Source organism: Brassica napus, chromosome A2 (genome assembly GCF_020379485.1).
Source record: "Brassica napus cultivar Da-Ae chromosome A2, Da-Ae, whole genome shotgun sequence".
NCBI classification, from domain to species: domain Eukaryota; kingdom Viridiplantae; phylum Streptophyta; class Magnoliopsida; order Brassicales; family Brassicaceae; genus Brassica; species Brassica napus.
In genome coordinates, this window is record NC_063435.1 from 15,349,288 (window position 1) to 15,368,063 (window position 18,776).

The window sequence follows — 18,776 nt, forward strand, 5'->3', positions numbered from 1 at the left end:
GAACAAACTATCATCTGCAAATAGCAAGTGAGAGATAGCTGGACACGCTCTGGCTACCTTCATACGGTCAATTGTTTCATCCGCTCTGCTTTTTTTATATTAATAATTAGAGCCTCTGTACACATAATAAATAAATAAGGAGATAATGGATCCCCCTGCCGTAGTCCCCGCTGAGGTATAATGAGACCTCGTGGCTGCCCATTGAGTAAAACTCTATATTGAACTGAAGATATACACTCTCGCATTAATTTGTAATAAATATTTGCCCAAGGATCCAATAAATATTTTGTTAATTTGTAAGAATTTTGTTTATTTGAATTTTCTTTGCATTTAAATCAATGCTTTTAAATTTGACCCGAATCCGCGGTCAAATCGGTTAATCCGGTGATTCGATAATTCAATTTAGGTTTTAAAAATATCCATATTTATAAAAATCACTATATCCGAGACTAACCAATTGAACCGATGGATACCCGATATGTTAACATATCAAATTTGATTTAAATTGCTATAGTTTCATAATTTGTCACCTTATAATCCAAATTTTAAAGTTTATTGTCTTACAATTTTATTAAATTATGACATTTCTACAAAATTTTGATAGAGAAAAAAAAAAGATATAATTAACAACTATAAATGTCTTGATCATATTACTCCATTTTATATAACTTAATTAATTTTATTATGACATTAATTTTATTGAATTGTTATCTTACTTAAATAAATGATAGAACCATTATGTAGTAAATATAAATAAAATAATATGTTAATTTAATTTATTTATCATTGATTGAAATATTTTGTAGTATTTAAACCTGTAAAATTAAGTTTTATTTATTTTCGTTTTTTATAAATTTTTTGAATATTTTTTTTTATTATTTAATTTATTTAAATATTTGGTTATTAAAAAGATAAGTTCTAATATTTTATATTGTTTGGACATAAGACCAATTATAGTGTTGTTTGGGAAAATGGATAATAGTATAAACAAATGACTATATTGTTTGGAAACATTGATTGTAGTATAAGGAAAAGAATATTAGTGATTTAATATAGGTTTAACTATAAAGTAGGAAGATATATTTAATTTAAAAACTTATAAAATAAATGTTAGGTCCAACACAATGTTTCTGTTTTAATAATATAGATATTTTCTTATCAATAACCTTTTTTTACATATGATTAGGGATTGACATTCTGATACCATTTGGTTCGGTTAGGTTCTATTATGTGCGGATCTTTGTGGGTTCGAATCTTTGCAGCTTCGGTTTGGGTTTAATTATTATGAATAATAAATATTTGATAACAATTTTGGTATCTTAGTCCTTTTTTTTAATTTTATATTATTGAAAGATATTAAAAAATCACATTAAATATATAATAAAAACATTTATATTTTTTCTTATATGTTATATTTGAATGTTTCAAAACGTCTATATATTAGGGCATCTTTAATGCAACACTAAAATTTACTCTATATTTTACTCTAAAATAGAGTAACTCTATTATAGAGTTGAATTTACTCCAATGGTTCACTCTATAATAGAGTTACTCTATAATAGAGTGGAATATAGAGTAACTAGGGTGAGCCCGCCCTACGGGCGGGATGTAAATTTATAAATAATAAAATAGTTCTAGCTCAATTTTATAAATTTTCATATATAAATAAAAAATCTTGGTGTTTATATCTTTAACTATTAGGTTAGGTAAATTAATTATTCAGTTTTTCTAAATACATTACTTTTAGTGATAAATTTCAAATTTAAATTTTTTTTGATCTTTACTAATTTCTTTTCATGAAATGTAAAAACAGTTTAAACTTTTTAAAGTTATAATAAGATGTAAATTTTTGTTACACCATGAAACAGTTATGAGGAAAAAGATTATTCTTCTTTACATATACAAATTATTTGATCTTTACTAATTTTTTTTCATGATAATATTTGTCTGTTGATTTATTGAATTAAAATAATTGCATAAGCATGGACCTCAAGTCCATTTTTAAAAAACCCTCTATTATTTTAATTTTAATGGAATAAAGATCGAGATTGAGGTGCCACTCTAGTATCCAGTTAGCTACTTTGTCAAGTTTATATAATCCTGCAGGTTTTAAAAATAAAGGTTAAATAGATGATATTAAGCAACATGGTATGTTTCCGTTACTCAATAATTTAAGATGGTCTCGTTACTATACAATAAAAATGTTGTTCAATCTATATGAAATTGATATTCACATGAAAATGTTTGTCATAGAACCATTACAAAGAGTGACCAGTCTAGTGGATAGAACAAAAAATTTGGGTGAACCCACTATAAACATAAAAGCATAGACTATTCTTCAGGTTAAGACATAGCACAGATATGATACAATAAATGTACTTGGAAGAGTGTCGTATTTGCAAGTAATCCTTTGTAATTATCATCACCTCGTTTGACTGAAACAACCAATGCTCACCGGATGCATCCCACGCTTTCTTATTGATTCCCTGGCTGGTTTGTCAGTTATGAAAACCACAACAACTTTAGCATATCGTGTCTTGCTTTAGCATATTGATCATGCTCTTCAGAGACAGAAATATGTTCATGACATGGACACAACAACTTTTGGATCCATTGGATCCAGACAAAAGCTCTCTAGTACAAACAAAAAAAGCATACCTGATAATCAGAAGGATTCGTTCATTAAGCCGCACGTTTTCAGACACATTACCACTGCAGAAAAAGACACGGTTCAGTGGATGTGAACGATTACCAAGAGGCGGCATGGGGTTTCCAGATCGCTCATTTCATGTCTTCACCGTGGTTGACTAAGGTCCGTACGGATCTCGAAGTAAAACCTATAATCTGAATGAAGTGGCTTAAATGCAAGTTCAAAACATGATGTTATCGAACAGAGATACTGATCCACTCACAGTGAGTTTGTTCTCCAGAGAGTTGTCGGACGCCGAGTTCTTCTCGAGATTCATCGTCAACGAATCAAATTCTCGATGGCTTCTATGCAACCTTTTTGCAGAGACTGATCTGAGTCTTTCGAGTTTCCATCCTAGTAGGACTGATCATAGCGCAATCCTGGTTCAAGCACAAACAACAAACATCAATATCAAATTTTTAAAAGCAGATAACTTGCAAGAGTTATTAGGATTTGTGAGATTCATGGGATGAAAGCTCACCTTTTTATAGCTTAAAATGCACCGCCTTTGCCGAGAGGTGCATTGAATGAGAAAACATGGTTGAATTAGCTTGATGGAGTTAAGAGATTGTTAATGGCAGTGAATCAATTCATCAAGTAACGGTTTCGGGTAAAGCAACGGAGACGAAACGATGGCACAAAGACAGATCGAACGTCATGACGATCCGTCTCAAATAACTCTCCCAAAAACTCCATTGTTGGAGATTACTCAGATGTCAACGAACAGGATGACTCCATTGTTGGTTTCAGAGAACATTTAAGAACATCATCTTCGAGGAAGAAGCTCGATGGTCACTGTTGCCGCCTAAGGAAGAGCTGCGAAGAACAATTTTTTTTTTTACTTAGGGTTAGGGTTAGCGCGGAAAAGAGTTGGCTGGGCCAAAATCACGTTCTGAACAGAAGCCCAATATTATTGTACAGACACATAATGACAAAGGCCCAAGCGATACACAAACGAAGAATGCCGCGTTGTGGTGGTTTTTACACGTGTCATCACGTCATGCAATGAATTTATGCGCTGGCAGCTGAGGTGGCTTCACCAGGAGGGATTCAAACCCTTTTTTATATATAAAGATCTTATTTTTTCACTCTATATTTAGAGTAAAAAGACAAGATTACTCTATATTCCACTCTATTATAGAGTAACTCTATTATAGAGTGAACCATTGGAGCAAATCCAACTCTATAATAGAGTTACTCTATTTTAGAGTAAAATATAGAGTAAATTTTAGTGTAGCATTGTAGATGGTCTAAAAATTTGAATATTCCCACTCTGAAATTTTGTGATCAATAGATTATTTTTTTGTTATAATAAGTTACAAATGATCATAAAATATAACACATATGAATTTTTATTTAATAAATATTCAAACTAATAATATATATATATATATATATATATATAAACACTAATGATTTAAAGCAACAAGATTGGCTGATCAATTTAGTCGTCCAGTTGAAATCTTTCAAAAGTATGTGAAAGACTAAAGTCAAAGTAAATATGGATTTAGAATAGTAATTATATTTTACTAACCAAATACCGAAAAAAACCGAACCGAACCGAAACCAACCCGATATCCGGATTGAACACCCGTAATCCAAATGAAGCCAAACTATTGTTTCATTCTCCAAAATATAATAAAAATAATAATTTAATCCCGCGCAAGGCGCGGGTCTTATCCTAGTCTATGTTTAAAAAAAAAATCACGAGAAACATATAGCAACTTAATAAATCTGCATTTAAAGTCTGATAATATACGTAAATGGAAAATATGAGCTTGATGACGATATATAAATATGTGTGTATATGATTTACCACTACGCTCATTCTTTTTATATTTTGAGAACTCCAGTTATCATATAAAAATGATTAAATCCATATTTTGTGCTATCTTTATCATCCTTATTCTAGGTTTGTTTGATGTTTTACCATCGTTAAAGTAGTGTATTGTTTCCACGGCTTGTGAAAAAAAAAAAAAACGTTTCCACTGCCAAACAAAGAAAATACTTATATGTTTTTAATGTTTGTTTGACACTAGGGCTAATGCCGAATGAGGTTCAAGGAGACATGTGTGGAGAGGTTTTACGACAAGCAGACTGTGGTGCTCAGGGTGCTCGCTCCTGTGGCGCTCTGTGCGGTTATCTAGAGCGCGGAACTGTTCACTGCGTCCGGGTATCTGATGGAAAATTAGCATGCTTCTGTGTTTTTAAATGCCCTTCTTTAATTTTTGTTTCACTCTTTAAAACGGTATCTCACTTTTGAGATAATACGAAATATAAAAACACGATAAATGTTTTTTTGAGATAATACGAAATATAAAAACACGATAAGAATTTTTTTTAAAAAGTATCTCTCAAAAATTTGTTAGAAATTCCAGTGTCATATGTTGTTTTATAAATGATTAAATTCTGTTAAAAAATAACCATTAATAAAAAATATTAATACTTTAAGGATGAAAAACTTTAATTGAGAATTCCCCAATAAATATGCTTTAAAAATATAATTCTCCATGATTTAATTAGCCATTGAGAAATATAATTAAAAATAAAACTAATTTGTTATGACTAGTTTTCTTGAAATAAGTATGAATCGTATGACATAAGTCTTACATTGGTCAAGAATCAATCACTCTTCTTTCACACGTATACGTCTATTTCCCGTTACGCGATTTCTTCGTCTTCCTTTGTAAAAGTTTTCGATTTCCGGTTATAGTTTTTTTTGATATTAACAAAAGTTACAAATAAGGACAAAAACTTTACAAATATATATATAAATACATTTAATATAGGGCAATTCTCTTAAATAACCATTTTTAAGTTTTTATCACAAAAAATAATCCTCAAAAAATAAAATGATCAAAATAGCACCTTTTATTTTGAAACTTTTAATATTTATTTTTTATTTTTTTGATATTTGAAACTCCATCCCCAAAACCCACCCCTTAATTTCAAGATTAGTTAACCCAAGAGATATAAATACATATTTTACCCTTTAATAAAACTTCTTTTTGTCATTTTGCTTTTTAAAGGCTATTTTTGAGAAAATAAACTAAAAATGCTATCCAAAGAAATTTTTCTTTAATATATTATACAACACACACAGTATTACAATATTATATAACAAAAGATGATATAAATTTTATGTATAGTAAAACAACACACATACACATAAATTTTAGAAAATTACATATAAAATACCAAATTCTCAAGCATTGTTCATGTAATACTCTCATACTAGGATAAGACTTACGCCTTGCGCATGGTGAATTTATATGAAAATTATTTAAAAAATATTGTATGGAAATATAAAATTATATTCTTGATCGAATTAATATTTTGGCCCTTAAACAATTTTTTAAATTTTCTTTTGTTAATTACATAATTTGTTTATTGATGAGCTGATCCCAATTTTTAAAATATTTCAGGTCAAAAAATCACTTATTGCATAAGAACCTAACATTTAAGCCGAAGAATATCATGCCTAGTATTTGGTTACAATGAAACTATGCCAGCTCGGTTTTATATCATGATTTATCAATTTTAAAAGTTAATTACGATTATGAAAAGTTTACGTTCACGTGTCAATCCTATCTATCTTCACATTTTTGTGTCGTTTTTCATTTTGGTTATTGTGCGATATAAATATTGATTTTTGAGATTATTCTCATCTTTCGTTATTTTGTTTTGGCATAAGATTTAGAAATTATTTAAGATTTTTAATAATATTAAAGAGATACTTAGGTTAAGATCCGCGACTTGTACAGAATAAATATCTAATATTTATTATTTATTTTATGTTCTTCTACATATTATGAAATAATTAAATAATAATTATATATTAAATAACTAAGAAATCAATTACTATTATGTAATAAATTGGTGTGCGCATATAAATCAAACGACCGCTCTTGTTTATTCGCAATCATTTTAGGGTAAATAAATCAAAACAATCAATCTTATCTATCGTATATGATATATAATTAAATTAAAATGATTTTAACATAGATATATAGTATAATTTTAATATGGATATATATTAAATGAGGTTTCTACTCATATGATTTTATGATTATTTGCATATTTGTGTAACAAAATTTTAAACCAACGATTTTTTAATGTGGAATGTTTAGTGGTTTTTAATATTATAATCATTTAAAAAAAACAATGAATATTTCAAAATTAAAATATTAACTTTTCAATATATGTTCAACGCGTATATCAAAATAGAAGTATGTATTTTCATATGATGTATAATTTAATTTAAACGATATATATATATATATTAACATAAACAACTATTAAAATAAAATTATTTATTCATATAATTTTATAATCATTGTATCTTATTATAGAAAAACAATTAAACCTTGATCACAAAAGTTTATGTGAGACTTTTAATAGTTTTAGTAATTTATACTCGTTTGAAAAAATCCAAATACAACATATACAAAAAAATCTAATTTTTATTATATGATTAATGTAATTGTGTAATTTATTTTAGTAATAAATAATAAACAAAAATGATAGAAAGTATACAGATTGTAACAAATATTTATTATTTTAAAATCATTAATTGCCTTATATATCTTAATCACATTAGGCAATTCAGTAATGATTTACTTAAGAAAAAAATATATAATAATTTCAATTGATAAATGAATGGTCTATAATGGACATATTATATAATATAACATTCCCTAACAATTTAATTTTGGACTAAAAAAAATCAATTGATTCTCAAGCCGCCACGTAAGCAAAATTAACATTCCAATTACGTGACAACTCAACATGACATTTTTTTAATTATTACAAACTACATGTTATAACTTTTTAAATGTTTCTCTATGAATATATAGGGGATGTGCTCAATCAACACATTCCAAAGTGATAAATGAGGTTCCTTATTTTTAATTTGTAGATTACGAGCTAGAAATTATTAAAATCGAGTATGTTCATTACCGCAATTTGTAAGATATGTAATATTTAAATGTTTATGTAATTTGCTTTAATTTGTGCTAAGTTTGTAAAAGGGAATTTCATTTTTTTTTGTGGACTTTATTTTATGTATTTTTATATTGTGTGAACTTTATTTTAATGTTATGTAATATTTATCTTATTTTTATTTTTATTTTTTATTATTTATCTTATTTTAATTTATTTTGGTGTATTTAAGTTATTCTAAATTAAGTTTAGCATATTTATTTATGAAAAGAAATAACTATAAGGACCAAACAGAAAATAAAAGATAGTTTTGAGTTTGTGAATAGAAACCTCAATTTGAGGTTTCACTATTCACAACTTCAAAATTTGAGAATTTGAAGTTGGGTTGGAATGACACAAAACCTTAAAATTCGAGGATTTAAGGTTGGATTGGAGATGCTTGTAGGTAGGGGTGGACTTTTGGGTTTGGATCGGATATTTTGGTATAGAAGCATAAAACCCGTTCGGGTATTTTTACACTTCGGGTCGGGTTCATGTACTTTTAGTTCAGATTCGGGTATTTTGGATATAACCGAAAAACCAAAGTATTTGATAATTTTTTTTTGAACTATTGATAAAAAAAATTAAAGCCACATAATTCTTGCAAAAAAAAAAATTGTTACTTCTCTTGCTTTCGTTATGTAACAGATCAAAAGTAACAAGGGAAGCTCAATGGATGGAAACTACCCCTCCGTAAACGACTAGATGGTTCGAGGTGGCTCTGGTTGTTACAGTGATGGTGGTTATCGTTGATGACAACAACAACTAATGTCTCCGAAAAACTTTACATGGATCGTGAGAATAACAATATTTTAGAAAAGAAGATCTTGTAGGAAGAAAAGATGAGAGATGGGAGATGTAGATAGATGGTGCCTTAATCTCTCACGTTTAAGAAAGAGTACATATATATATATATGTGCACACGTTTAAGTTAGGAAAAATAATGATTTTGTATTGATTTTATATAATATTAATTAAACCAAAATCGGTTTAGAGAAACCATTCATTACATATTGGATGAAAGATGTATATTTGGGTTAAAGTATACATATGTTTGGATGACGTATTATTTCGAGTTTGGATATATCCGATCGGGTTCGGGTATCCAAACATGTTCAATAAAGAACCTGTTTGGGTATTTTGCTACTTCAGTTTAGATTCAGGTTCGGGTTCAGATTCGGATTTAGGTTTGGATTCAGGTTCGAGTATCGGATAAAATGCCCAGCCCTATTCTTAGGTGTAACCATTACTTAATAGCATCTCCAATGGAGAGTTCTATCCATTGGAGTAAAAAAAAATTGGATTGAATTTTCCATAAAATTATGAACCCAACACAATTACATATGCATATATAATATATATATATATATGTGTGTTTTAGGAATTCAATGGATACAACTTTCCATTGGAAATGCTCTTGTGATCCATCCTTGGTCTTTTCAAGTGAGGGAGCTGAGCACGTGGGCGCTCAATCAAAACATGACAATTTTTTCTTGTGCATCCAAAACATGACAATTAAGATCAAACTAGAATTTGACCCGCGCTTTAAAAAGCGCGGGATTAATTTTCTTTAAAATTCTACAAATTTTTAATTATAAGACTTTTTTAATTATAAGATTATGTGTGTTTTATATATGATAACTATATACATTTAAAATTTATGATTGTTTATGTTATAATTATAGATATTAGATATGCTATAAAAAAAAATTATATTTATATTATGAAGTTATTTTTAAAGAAGTTAAGCTTTTAGAAAAAATATTGTATTAATTTTAATTTATTCTAAAGTATTATATTTATATAGTAAAGATATTTTCTTATTACATAATTTAATATTTTTTCCACATTTTATTTTTAATGATAATATTTTATTAAATTATTTAGATGCATATATTTGTTCCAATTATATAAAAACACTACTATATAAGTTGAAAAAATGAAAGATATTTCTCATTACATATTTTAATATTATTCTTTGCAGATTTTTTTTCTTTGCAGATTTTAACTTTTAGTGATTATTATTTATTTATTTGCTTAGATGCATATATTTGTTTCAACCATATAAAACTCAACTATAAAAATTGTAAAAAGGGTAGTATTATGATTTTGTTATTTCTCAGAAATAGGAAATACACTACAAAAATACATATCAATTCATTTGTATCTCATAAATAAATTATATTAGTTTAATTTATTATTACCCGCAAAATTAAGTATACTTCATATGATTAGAAATATCTAATTATTCAAAACAAAAAAAATCTGGTCGAAAAAAGAATTGTTATAGGTATGATAAATTTTACCGAAATAAATGCTAATAGTTAATTAGCATTTATGATTTTATTTTGGTTTGTAAAGAAAATTTATTTGTTACCATAAATATAAGATATCTCTATTATTTTTGTAAATATGATGAAAATCTAAAGGTAGAATCTTAAATTTTAAAATAGGATTATGCTTTAATAGTATAGATTTTAGATGCACTCAGATTTTAGGATCCTGCTAAAATTGGATCCTGATTTAATAATATAGACTTTAATAGTATAGATTTTAGATGCAATCATTATGACATAGATACACTTAGATTCATGCATATATTCTTAGTTTTTGAATTTTTCTTAATACATTAACGAGAAAGATATAGCAACTTAAATATGCATTTAAAGTCTGATACATTCAGATATCGCACTATCATATATGGTATGTATTGATTTCCTAAAGATATACATAAATGGAAAATATGAGCTTGATGATGATATATAAATATGTGTGTACATATGATGTACACTACACTACGCTCATTCTTTTTATATTTTGAGAACTCCGGTTATCATATAAAAATGACTAAATCCATTTTTGTGCTGTCCTTATCATCCTTACTCTAGGTTTGTTTGGTGTTTTACCAACTTTTAAAATACTCTACTGTTTCCGCTGCCAAAACAAATGATACTTACATGTTTTTAAATTGTATTTTTTTTTGACAGGGCTGATGGCGAATGAGATTCAAGGAGACATGTGTGGAGAGGTTTTACCACAAGTAGATTGTGGTGCTGGCTCATGTGGCGCTCTGTGCCGTCAACTAAAGCACGGAACTCCTCACTGCGTTCGGGCATCTAATGGGAAATTAGCATGCTACTGTGTTTATCCTTGCACTTCTTGAATGTTTGTTTTACTATCTAAAACTTTAGGTATCTCACTTTTGAGATAAATACAAAATTGAAAAACACGATAAGAAATAATAAAGTATCTCTCGAAATTTGTTAGAAATTCCAGTAATATATGCTGTTTTATAAATGATTAAATTCCTTAAAGATAACCATTAATAAAAAAAACTAAGTTGATATGACTCTTGAAAATTACAGTACGAGTCCCTACACTTACTACCTAGTCTGAAATTGTCCTACATTGATCAATAATCAATCACTCTCCTTTCACACGTATACGTGTATTTCCCGTTACGCCATTTCTTCGTCTTCCTTCGTAAAAGATAAGGAAGAGACCGTCACGCTCTTTGACACTTTCCCATCTATAATTTTTCTCGACAAACAATCAATGTGAATGTTCCACTTGTTTTTCCTTACCTAAAGTTTCAATCTTTCTAACTCTCCCTTCTCTACAAAGAATAGTATAAATGTTCCCCTTGTTTTTCCTTACACAAAGTTTCAATCTTTTTTTCTCTCTTCTCTCCTTGAGACATGAACTGTCTGTTCTTGTTCAAATCCAAGAAACCCGAACCCAGAAACAAACAAAAAGACAGAAGAAAAGCACAAAACTCAGCTCCAGAACTGAGGAACAAGAGCCAAACGCCGTCGTTTAACCTCCACAAACCGAGATCTTTGCCTTCTGGGCGAAGTATCAGAGACTTGGATAGAGAGAGAGAACAGAGTCTTAGGGTATTCACTTACGAAGAACTCAGTGAAGCCACTTGTGGGTTTAGCAGAAGGCTTAAGATCGGTCATGGTGGATTCGGTAATGTTTATAAAGGAAAGATTCCCACCACTGGAGATTCTGATCCTCCACTTGTCGTCGCCATCAAGAAACTCAATCCACAAGGTTTACAGGTAACTGAATTGAGAGATTGTTTTTTTTTTAATGAGTTTTGATGTTTTCTCTTTCTTCTGTGTTGTAATGGTGTGTATTAGGGTCACAAGCAATGGCTAGCAGAAGTTGAGTTTCTAGGGGTAGTGAATCATCAGAACGTTGTGAAGCTCTTAGGTTATTGCTCCGAAGATGGGGAGAACGGAATGGAGAGGCTTTTGGTTTATGAGTACATGTCTAATCGAAGCTTGGAAGAGCATCTATTCACGCGTGGAGCTCGCACGTTACCATGGAAACAAAGGCTTGAGATCATGCTTGGTGCAGCTGAAGGATTGGCTTATTTACATGAAGTTAAGGTGCAATTTTTAAACTGAAACAAAAACCCATTAGAGGTTTTAAAACAGATCCTATTGATTGTTCTTGATAATTTAGGACAGGCACAATGTGAACACATAAACCCATTAGGAATGAGACAGTTTTATGAACCGTTAATGAGTGGTGGATTCTTGTGGTATAATTGGTTGGGCAGGTGATATACCGTGACTTCAAATCCTCTAATGTGCTTTTAAATGATGAATTTTGTCCGAAATTATCGGACTTTGGGCTTGCAAGAGAAGGACCTCAGGGCGACAATACTCACGTCACAACTGCAGTAAGTATTAAACACTTCTTTTACCTTCTTGGGTTAATTGTGGTGTGCATTTGGTTATGGTTTTTACATAGTTTTAGATGAAGAATGGTTTGATAATGTCTTCTTCTTGATTTTTTCTTGGTTCTCTTTGTAGAAAGTTGGAACACAGGGCTATGCAGCTCCTGAATACGTGCAAACAGGCCATTTGCGGTTAAAGAGCGATGTATATAGCTTTGGTGTTGTGCTTTACGAGATCATAACCGGACGTCGAACCATTGAGAGGAACAAGCCACCCGCTGAACGGAGACTATTGGAATGGGTCAAAGAGTATCCTCCTGATAGTCGACGCTTCAGCATGATCGTTGACCCGCGGCTACGCAATAACTATCCATCTGCTGGAACGAGGAGTTTGGCAAAATTGGCTGATATTTGCCTCAAAAAGAACGATAAAGAGCGGCCCACGATGGAGATTGTAGTGGAAAGATTAAAGAAGATTATCGAAGAGTGCGATAGTGGAGATTCTTATATAGCCGCGAGTAAAGAAAGTAGTTAGGTAAGAAGCAATAGTAGAGCGCAGGACCTGGGAGGGGAGTTGAGAGAGGAGGTGTTAGTGTTAGAGAATGATTTTTGAGTTTGGAATATTTTTTGCATAGTGAATATTATACAAATAAGTTTTTTTTTCATCGAATATTATACAAATAAGTTAGTAAATGCAAATCATGAAGTAAGATGAATACTAGAAAAAATGAAGGAAAATGAATATATATGGAAATGATTTGTTACAAGTTATGTCTCATATAACTTTTGTTTCCATGAAAAGGTAAGAATCGCTACACTTTCAAATGATGGTTGTATTGAAATTCATTTGAATACTTGCGTAGTTACGTTGGTAATAGCTCTTGTGACTACAGCAAAAAAACTGATACTATCACTCAATATCTAATATCAAAACACAAAGCATGGTTTGCCAGAACATAGAATAAAGTGTATAAATTTTAATACCTTGTATATGTTTTCATGGTTGAACATGTAAAACTGTCACATATGTTTGTTTTCTTACCCAATAGATACACGAGAAGATTACTCAAGCATGCCCCATGGACTTTATAACTCACACAGGCATATACAATTTCTCTCTTCTCATATACTCCCAAAACTTTCAAGTTAAAAAAAAAGAAAAGAAAACTAGTGAAGAAGCTGATGGATCTTTAGCTTTCCCTGAAACTTCAAGCTAAAGTAATCTTCAGATTTAGAAAATATCAAAAGAGAATCCCAAAACCAGATTCGACACTTTAAGACACAATCTCACTTCTTCTTTTGTTTTTGTCTTTTTGTTTTCCTTTTTATTATTATTATAATTATAATTCCCAAACTCATAATCAGATTCAGAATCTCAAGCAGCAGCAATAGTTCCGTTGTGACATGCATAACCACGAGATCTAGTTGGAGAAGAAGAAGAGCTTCTTTGTTCTTTTCTCCTCATTGCTGATTTCACAGAATAAGACAGACTCTGTTCTTCTCTTTTGCTTCATCTCTCTCTATCTGTCTTGTCTACACTCTTCACTGCAAAACGGCACGTCTCCTCTGCAATTTACACACACAATCAAAACTTTGAATCAGACCATGAATATTTGCATGGCTAATGAGAAAAAAAACAAATTCTTTTCGATTAAAAGGCGAATCTGATGCATAGATCTAAAAGTGTACCTGTACATGTAGATGTCTCTGTTATCACCGAGTGGTTTCTGACAGAGGAAACACGAATCCAAGAAATGAGGCTGTCGATTATCGAATCTGAAATCATGAATCTTCCAGAAACTGCGGATCTCGGAGAGGAAACAGAGTATTGATGGTGATAATAGCTTGGATGGTTGTAGTTGTTGTAATAGGAGTTAGTGTTTTTGCTGAAACTGTTCATTCCGACGTAAGAGAAAGGACTTGGAACGATGCCGTTTTGTGAGTTTACCTTGTTACCAGAACACCCAGCTTCCATCTCCGATAAAGAAGAAGCCAACTTATCTTCTTCTTCGATGAAATAAGGCTTCCTCTCTGAAACCTCCATGTTTCTGATTTTGAGAGAGAGAGAGAGAGAGAGAGAGAGAGAGGTTTGTGGGTAGAATTTGCGAGGAAAGTGTAAGTGCGAGGGCTTTTATAGCAAATAAAAGACACTTTTGTTTCTCTGGGGGTTTAATATAGGGGAAGTAAGAAATTAGGGGGCCAGTTTTGAGAAATAGAGAATCTGTGAGTAAAAAAACTTTCATTCTATAGATCTGATCCTAAATGTATAAAAAAATAGTTCTAGAAATAGTTTTATTGACACAAAGAATAAATTAAAGCGTTTGTGTTAAGATTTGAGAGAAGGTTTGTGAGAATGTGTTGTGTATTTCTTATTGCTTACACCACTATATATAATGGTTCATACAAGGTGGAGTCAAAGAGAGAATTGATTACAAAAATACTTAACATAATGACATGGTCAAACTCATAAAGACTAAGGTTGAATGGGTCTTCCATGTGGCTGGATGTAAACTTTCAATGGACTTTAGTCTTGAACTTGTATGATCTAGGTTATGGACCATCCACTTCATGATTCATAACACTCCCCCTTGGATGCCATAACCATATAGGACTTGTAACATGCTAATATTGCCTCATTAAAACTTCTCCCGGAAAAACCCAAAACCCAATGTGGTAAAAGGGAAACCAGAGAAAGGAAAAATAGTACAACACACATTACTCCCCCTGATTTGGACATCACTGAAGGTCCTTGGGTCTTCGCATGCAAATCTGCTGCGTGAGCTTCCTGAATGTGCTGGTGGGCAATGACTTGGTGAAGAGGTCGGCTGAGTTCTCACTAGACCGGATCTGAAGGACGTTGACCTCTCCAGCTTTCTGCAACTCATGAGAAAGAAGAACTTGGGTAGAATATGTTTGGTTCGGTCACCTTTGAAATACCCGTCTTTGAGTTGAGCAATGCATGCAGCATATCTTCATATATGATGGTCGGACCATTGTCCTTGACCATTCTACTATCTGATCGGATGTGTTGGGTCATAGACCTCAACCATACACACTCACGACTTGCCTCATGCATGGCAAGAATTTTGAGTGATTAAATGAAGTGGCTGCTATAGTTTGTTTCATGGAACGCCATGATATAGTAGTACCACCATGAGTGAACACATAACCGGTTTGGGATCGACCATGGTGTGGATCAGATAAGTAGCCTGCATCTGCAAAGCCTACCAAACCATCTTTGGTTTCATTGGTATAAAATAGACCCAAATCCTTAGTTCCTTGTAGGTAACGTAGGATATGTTTAATTCCGTTCCAGTGCCTTTGGGTCGGACAAGAACTAAATCTTGATAGGAGGTTTACGGTAAAACATATAGCTGGTCTAGTGTGGCTAGCCAAATACATTAATGCTTCTATGGCACTGAGGTATGGCACTTCTGGACCCAGGATATCCTCATCGTCCTTCTTAGGGACCGAATGGATCCGTGTCCAAATCAAGGGATCTCACGACCATTGGACTGGTCAATGGGTGAGCCTGGTCCATATAAATTCTCTTGAGTACTTTTTCAGTATATGCCATTTGATGCACAAGGATTCCTCCTTTCATGTACTCAAGTTGCAACCCCAAACAGACTTTGGTTTTACCTAGATCTTTCATTTCAAACTCTTTCTTGAGATATTCAACTGTTTGGGCGATTTTCCCAGAGGCAACATACACTGCTATGATAACAAATCCATGTTTGCAAACTTCTTTATAAAGATACATGGACTGATAGGATCGTTCTTATAGCCTACTTTGGCAAGGTATTCGCTTAAACGATTATACCACATTCGACCACTTTGCTTAAGTCCATATAAGGATTTGTTCAGCCTTATGCAGTGTTTTCTCGAGAACCTTTGTTAGCTTTAAGCTCAATACCCTCTGGTAATCTCATATATATTTCATTATCCAGTGGACCATAAAGGTATGCGGTTACAACATCCATCAACCGCATATCCAAATTTTCTTTGATGGCCAGACTTATTAAAAAGCGAAATGTAGTTGCATCCACCACAGGGGAGTATGTCTCCTCATAATCGATGCCTGGTATTGTGAGAATCATTGTGCCAAGCCGTGCTTGTATCTTACAATTTCACCATGTTCATTTCTCTTCCTCATAAATACCCACTTATATCCCACTGGATTAATGTTAGAAGGCGTCAGGATAATCGATCCAAAGACATTCCTTTTCTTTAATGATTCTAACTCCATGTTTATGGTTCTTTCCATTTGAGCCAATCAGATCTTTGAGTGAACTCTAGAATAGACGTGGGTTCATGATCCTCATTTAAGTCCATCATATCAAGGGCTACTTTATAAGCAAATATATCATCGATGTCGACATCTTTTCGGTTTCATCTTGTCCCAGACATAAGATAATTAATTGAGATCTCATCATTAGCACCTTCAGTACCATGAGGCTCGGCGTCCCGAGTCTCATTGGTTGGTACCTTAGGCTTGTCTGACAATCTATGACCTCGGTTTCTTTTGCACCTTTCTTTAATTTCGAGGTCCTTTATCTTTGGAACCAATTGGTCTACCATGTTTGAGACGTGCCTTAGACTCTGTAGCCACTTGATTGTGTCCATCATGGACATCAATACTTATTGGTGCATTACAAGCTGGTATATAGGACTTAGTCACTCTTTTCGGGTCAGCAAAGGAATCAGGCAATTGATTAGCTAGCTTTTGCAAATGAATTAGTTTCTGGACCTCTAAATCACATGATTGAGTCCGAGGATCTTGCCATGATAAGGATGTTGATTCCATTTTATTTTTTGCCCAACTTGTTATTCTCTCCCCTAATGTGGGGTACTCAGATTCATCAAAATGACAATCTGCATATCTGGCCTTAAGCAAATCTCCTGTTGTTGGCTCAAGATTTTAATAATGGGGGAGAGTCAAATCCAACATATATTCCCATCCTCCTTTGAGGTCCCATTTTGTTCTCTGTGGTGGGTGCAATAGGAACATACACAGAACATCCAAATGTTTTGATATGGGACACGTCTGGCTCATGACCTGAGAGTAATTGGGATGGAGAATATTTGTGTTCACTAGATGGCCTTATGCGTATCAATTCAGCAGCATGTAATACCACATGTCCCCAAGCTGATACTGGAAGCTTCGACCTCATGAGTAATGGTCGAGCTATGAGTTGGATTCTTCTAATGAAGGATTCGGCCAATCCATTCTGTGTATGTACATGTGCCACGGAGTGTTCAACACTTACCCCCATGGACATACAATAATCATTAAAAGCTTGGGATTGATTTCATTAGCATTGTCAAGACGAATAGTTTTAAGTGGAAAATCTGGAAAGTAGGCTCTCAGTCTTATGATCTGGGCCAGTAATCTAGCAAATGCCAGGTTTTTAGTGGATAATAAACAAACATGCGACCATCCGGTCGATGCATCAATGAGGACCATAAAAATATCGAAATGTCCCACAAGGGGGTGTATTGTCCACATATATCTCCTTGAATCTTTCCAGAAAGTTTAATGTTTCCTTAACCACCTTTTGATGGCCTTTATTAGTTTCCCTTGTGAGCATGGAACACATGGGAAGCTCTTAGGGAGAATTTTCCTATCTTTCAAGGAATGGCTAGTTGAGTTCAAGAGTATTTTACGCATCATAGCCGAACCAGGATGCCCGAGCCTGTCGTACCATTGGTTAAAGGCTTCTCTGAACTCTTTAGTCATTGTGACATTAACCTCGATCAAGTTTATATGGGCACAATAAAGGCCCATAGATATAGCAGGGATAGTCTCTAGGACTTTCTTATGGCTTGGGTATTTTCATAAATCAAAAGGAATTCTTTCTTTCCCTCGCCCTTAGTTTCAACATGTAGACCATTCATACGAATGTCTTTGAAACTTAACAAATTTTTCTTGATTTAGGAGAATATAATGCATCAGAAATTTCTAGATGCGTGCCATTAGGCATCATTAAGTGGGCTGGCCATGGCCTTCAATAAGACTGACCGTGCCTGCTATAGTATTGATATTGGCACTTCTTAGGGTGAGGTTAACAAAATATCTTTTGTCTTTTATATAGTGTGGCTTGATCCACTATTCACCATTAGCATGTTCTTGTCTTCTTTCATTTCTGAAAAATAGACAAGGATCATCATCTTAGACATTTCTTAAGTATAAGAATGTTTCATTTGGCTTTGTTTAAATGTTCTTAGGAAGTTTAACTGGATATATAAATCAAATTTATTTCATAGATAGAACTTTATTTCAAAGTAGTAGAACAAAAAAATAAAGCCAAAGGGAATGCAAAGACAAAAGCAACATGATGTTGAAATTTAATGGCCTCTTTAAGGATATCTGAAGTCTCAAATTCAGTCTGATCATCATTGTCATGGGCTTGAACA

General features: G+C 32.3%; 1 protein-coding gene, 1 long non-coding RNA gene and 1 pseudogene across 3 annotated transcripts; 1 reads left to right on the forward strand and 2 right to left on the reverse strand.

The window, feature by feature from the left end:
* Positions 1 to 2,112: 2,112 nt before the first annotated feature.
* Positions 2,113 to 3,570, reverse strand: LOC125586605. 2 transcript variants are annotated; one of them, XR_007323153.1, is made up of 4 exons: positions 3,171 to 3,570; positions 2,913 to 3,069; positions 2,659 to 2,844; positions 2,113 to 2,490 (listed from the first exon to the last, which is right to left on the reverse strand). It is a non-coding gene; the product is annotated as an uncharacterized LOC125586605 (long non-coding RNA). The 2 variants fall into 2 exon arrangements; XR_007323147.1 differs by having other exon boundaries at positions 2,114 to 2,490; positions 2,659 to 2,837; positions 3,171 to 3,510.
* Positions 3,571 to 11,150: 7,580 nt separating this feature from the next.
* On the forward strand, positions 11,151 to 13,213 carry LOC125586621 (probable serine/threonine-protein kinase PBL19). The gene is made up of 4 exons (XM_048756546.1): positions 11,151 to 11,733; positions 11,815 to 12,066; positions 12,240 to 12,362; positions 12,496 to 13,213. Exons 1-4 carry the CDS (start codon positions 11,368 to 11,370, stop codon positions 12,892 to 12,894), a joined length of 1,140 nt encoding a protein of 379 aa, XP_048612503.1. The 5' UTR covers positions 11,151 to 11,367; the 3' UTR covers positions 12,895 to 13,213.
* Positions 13,214 to 13,421: 208 nt separating this feature from the next.
* LOC125574930 lies at positions 13,422 to 14,488 on the reverse strand (annotated as a pseudogene).
* Between the last annotated feature and the right edge of the window lie 4,288 nt (positions 14,489 to 18,776).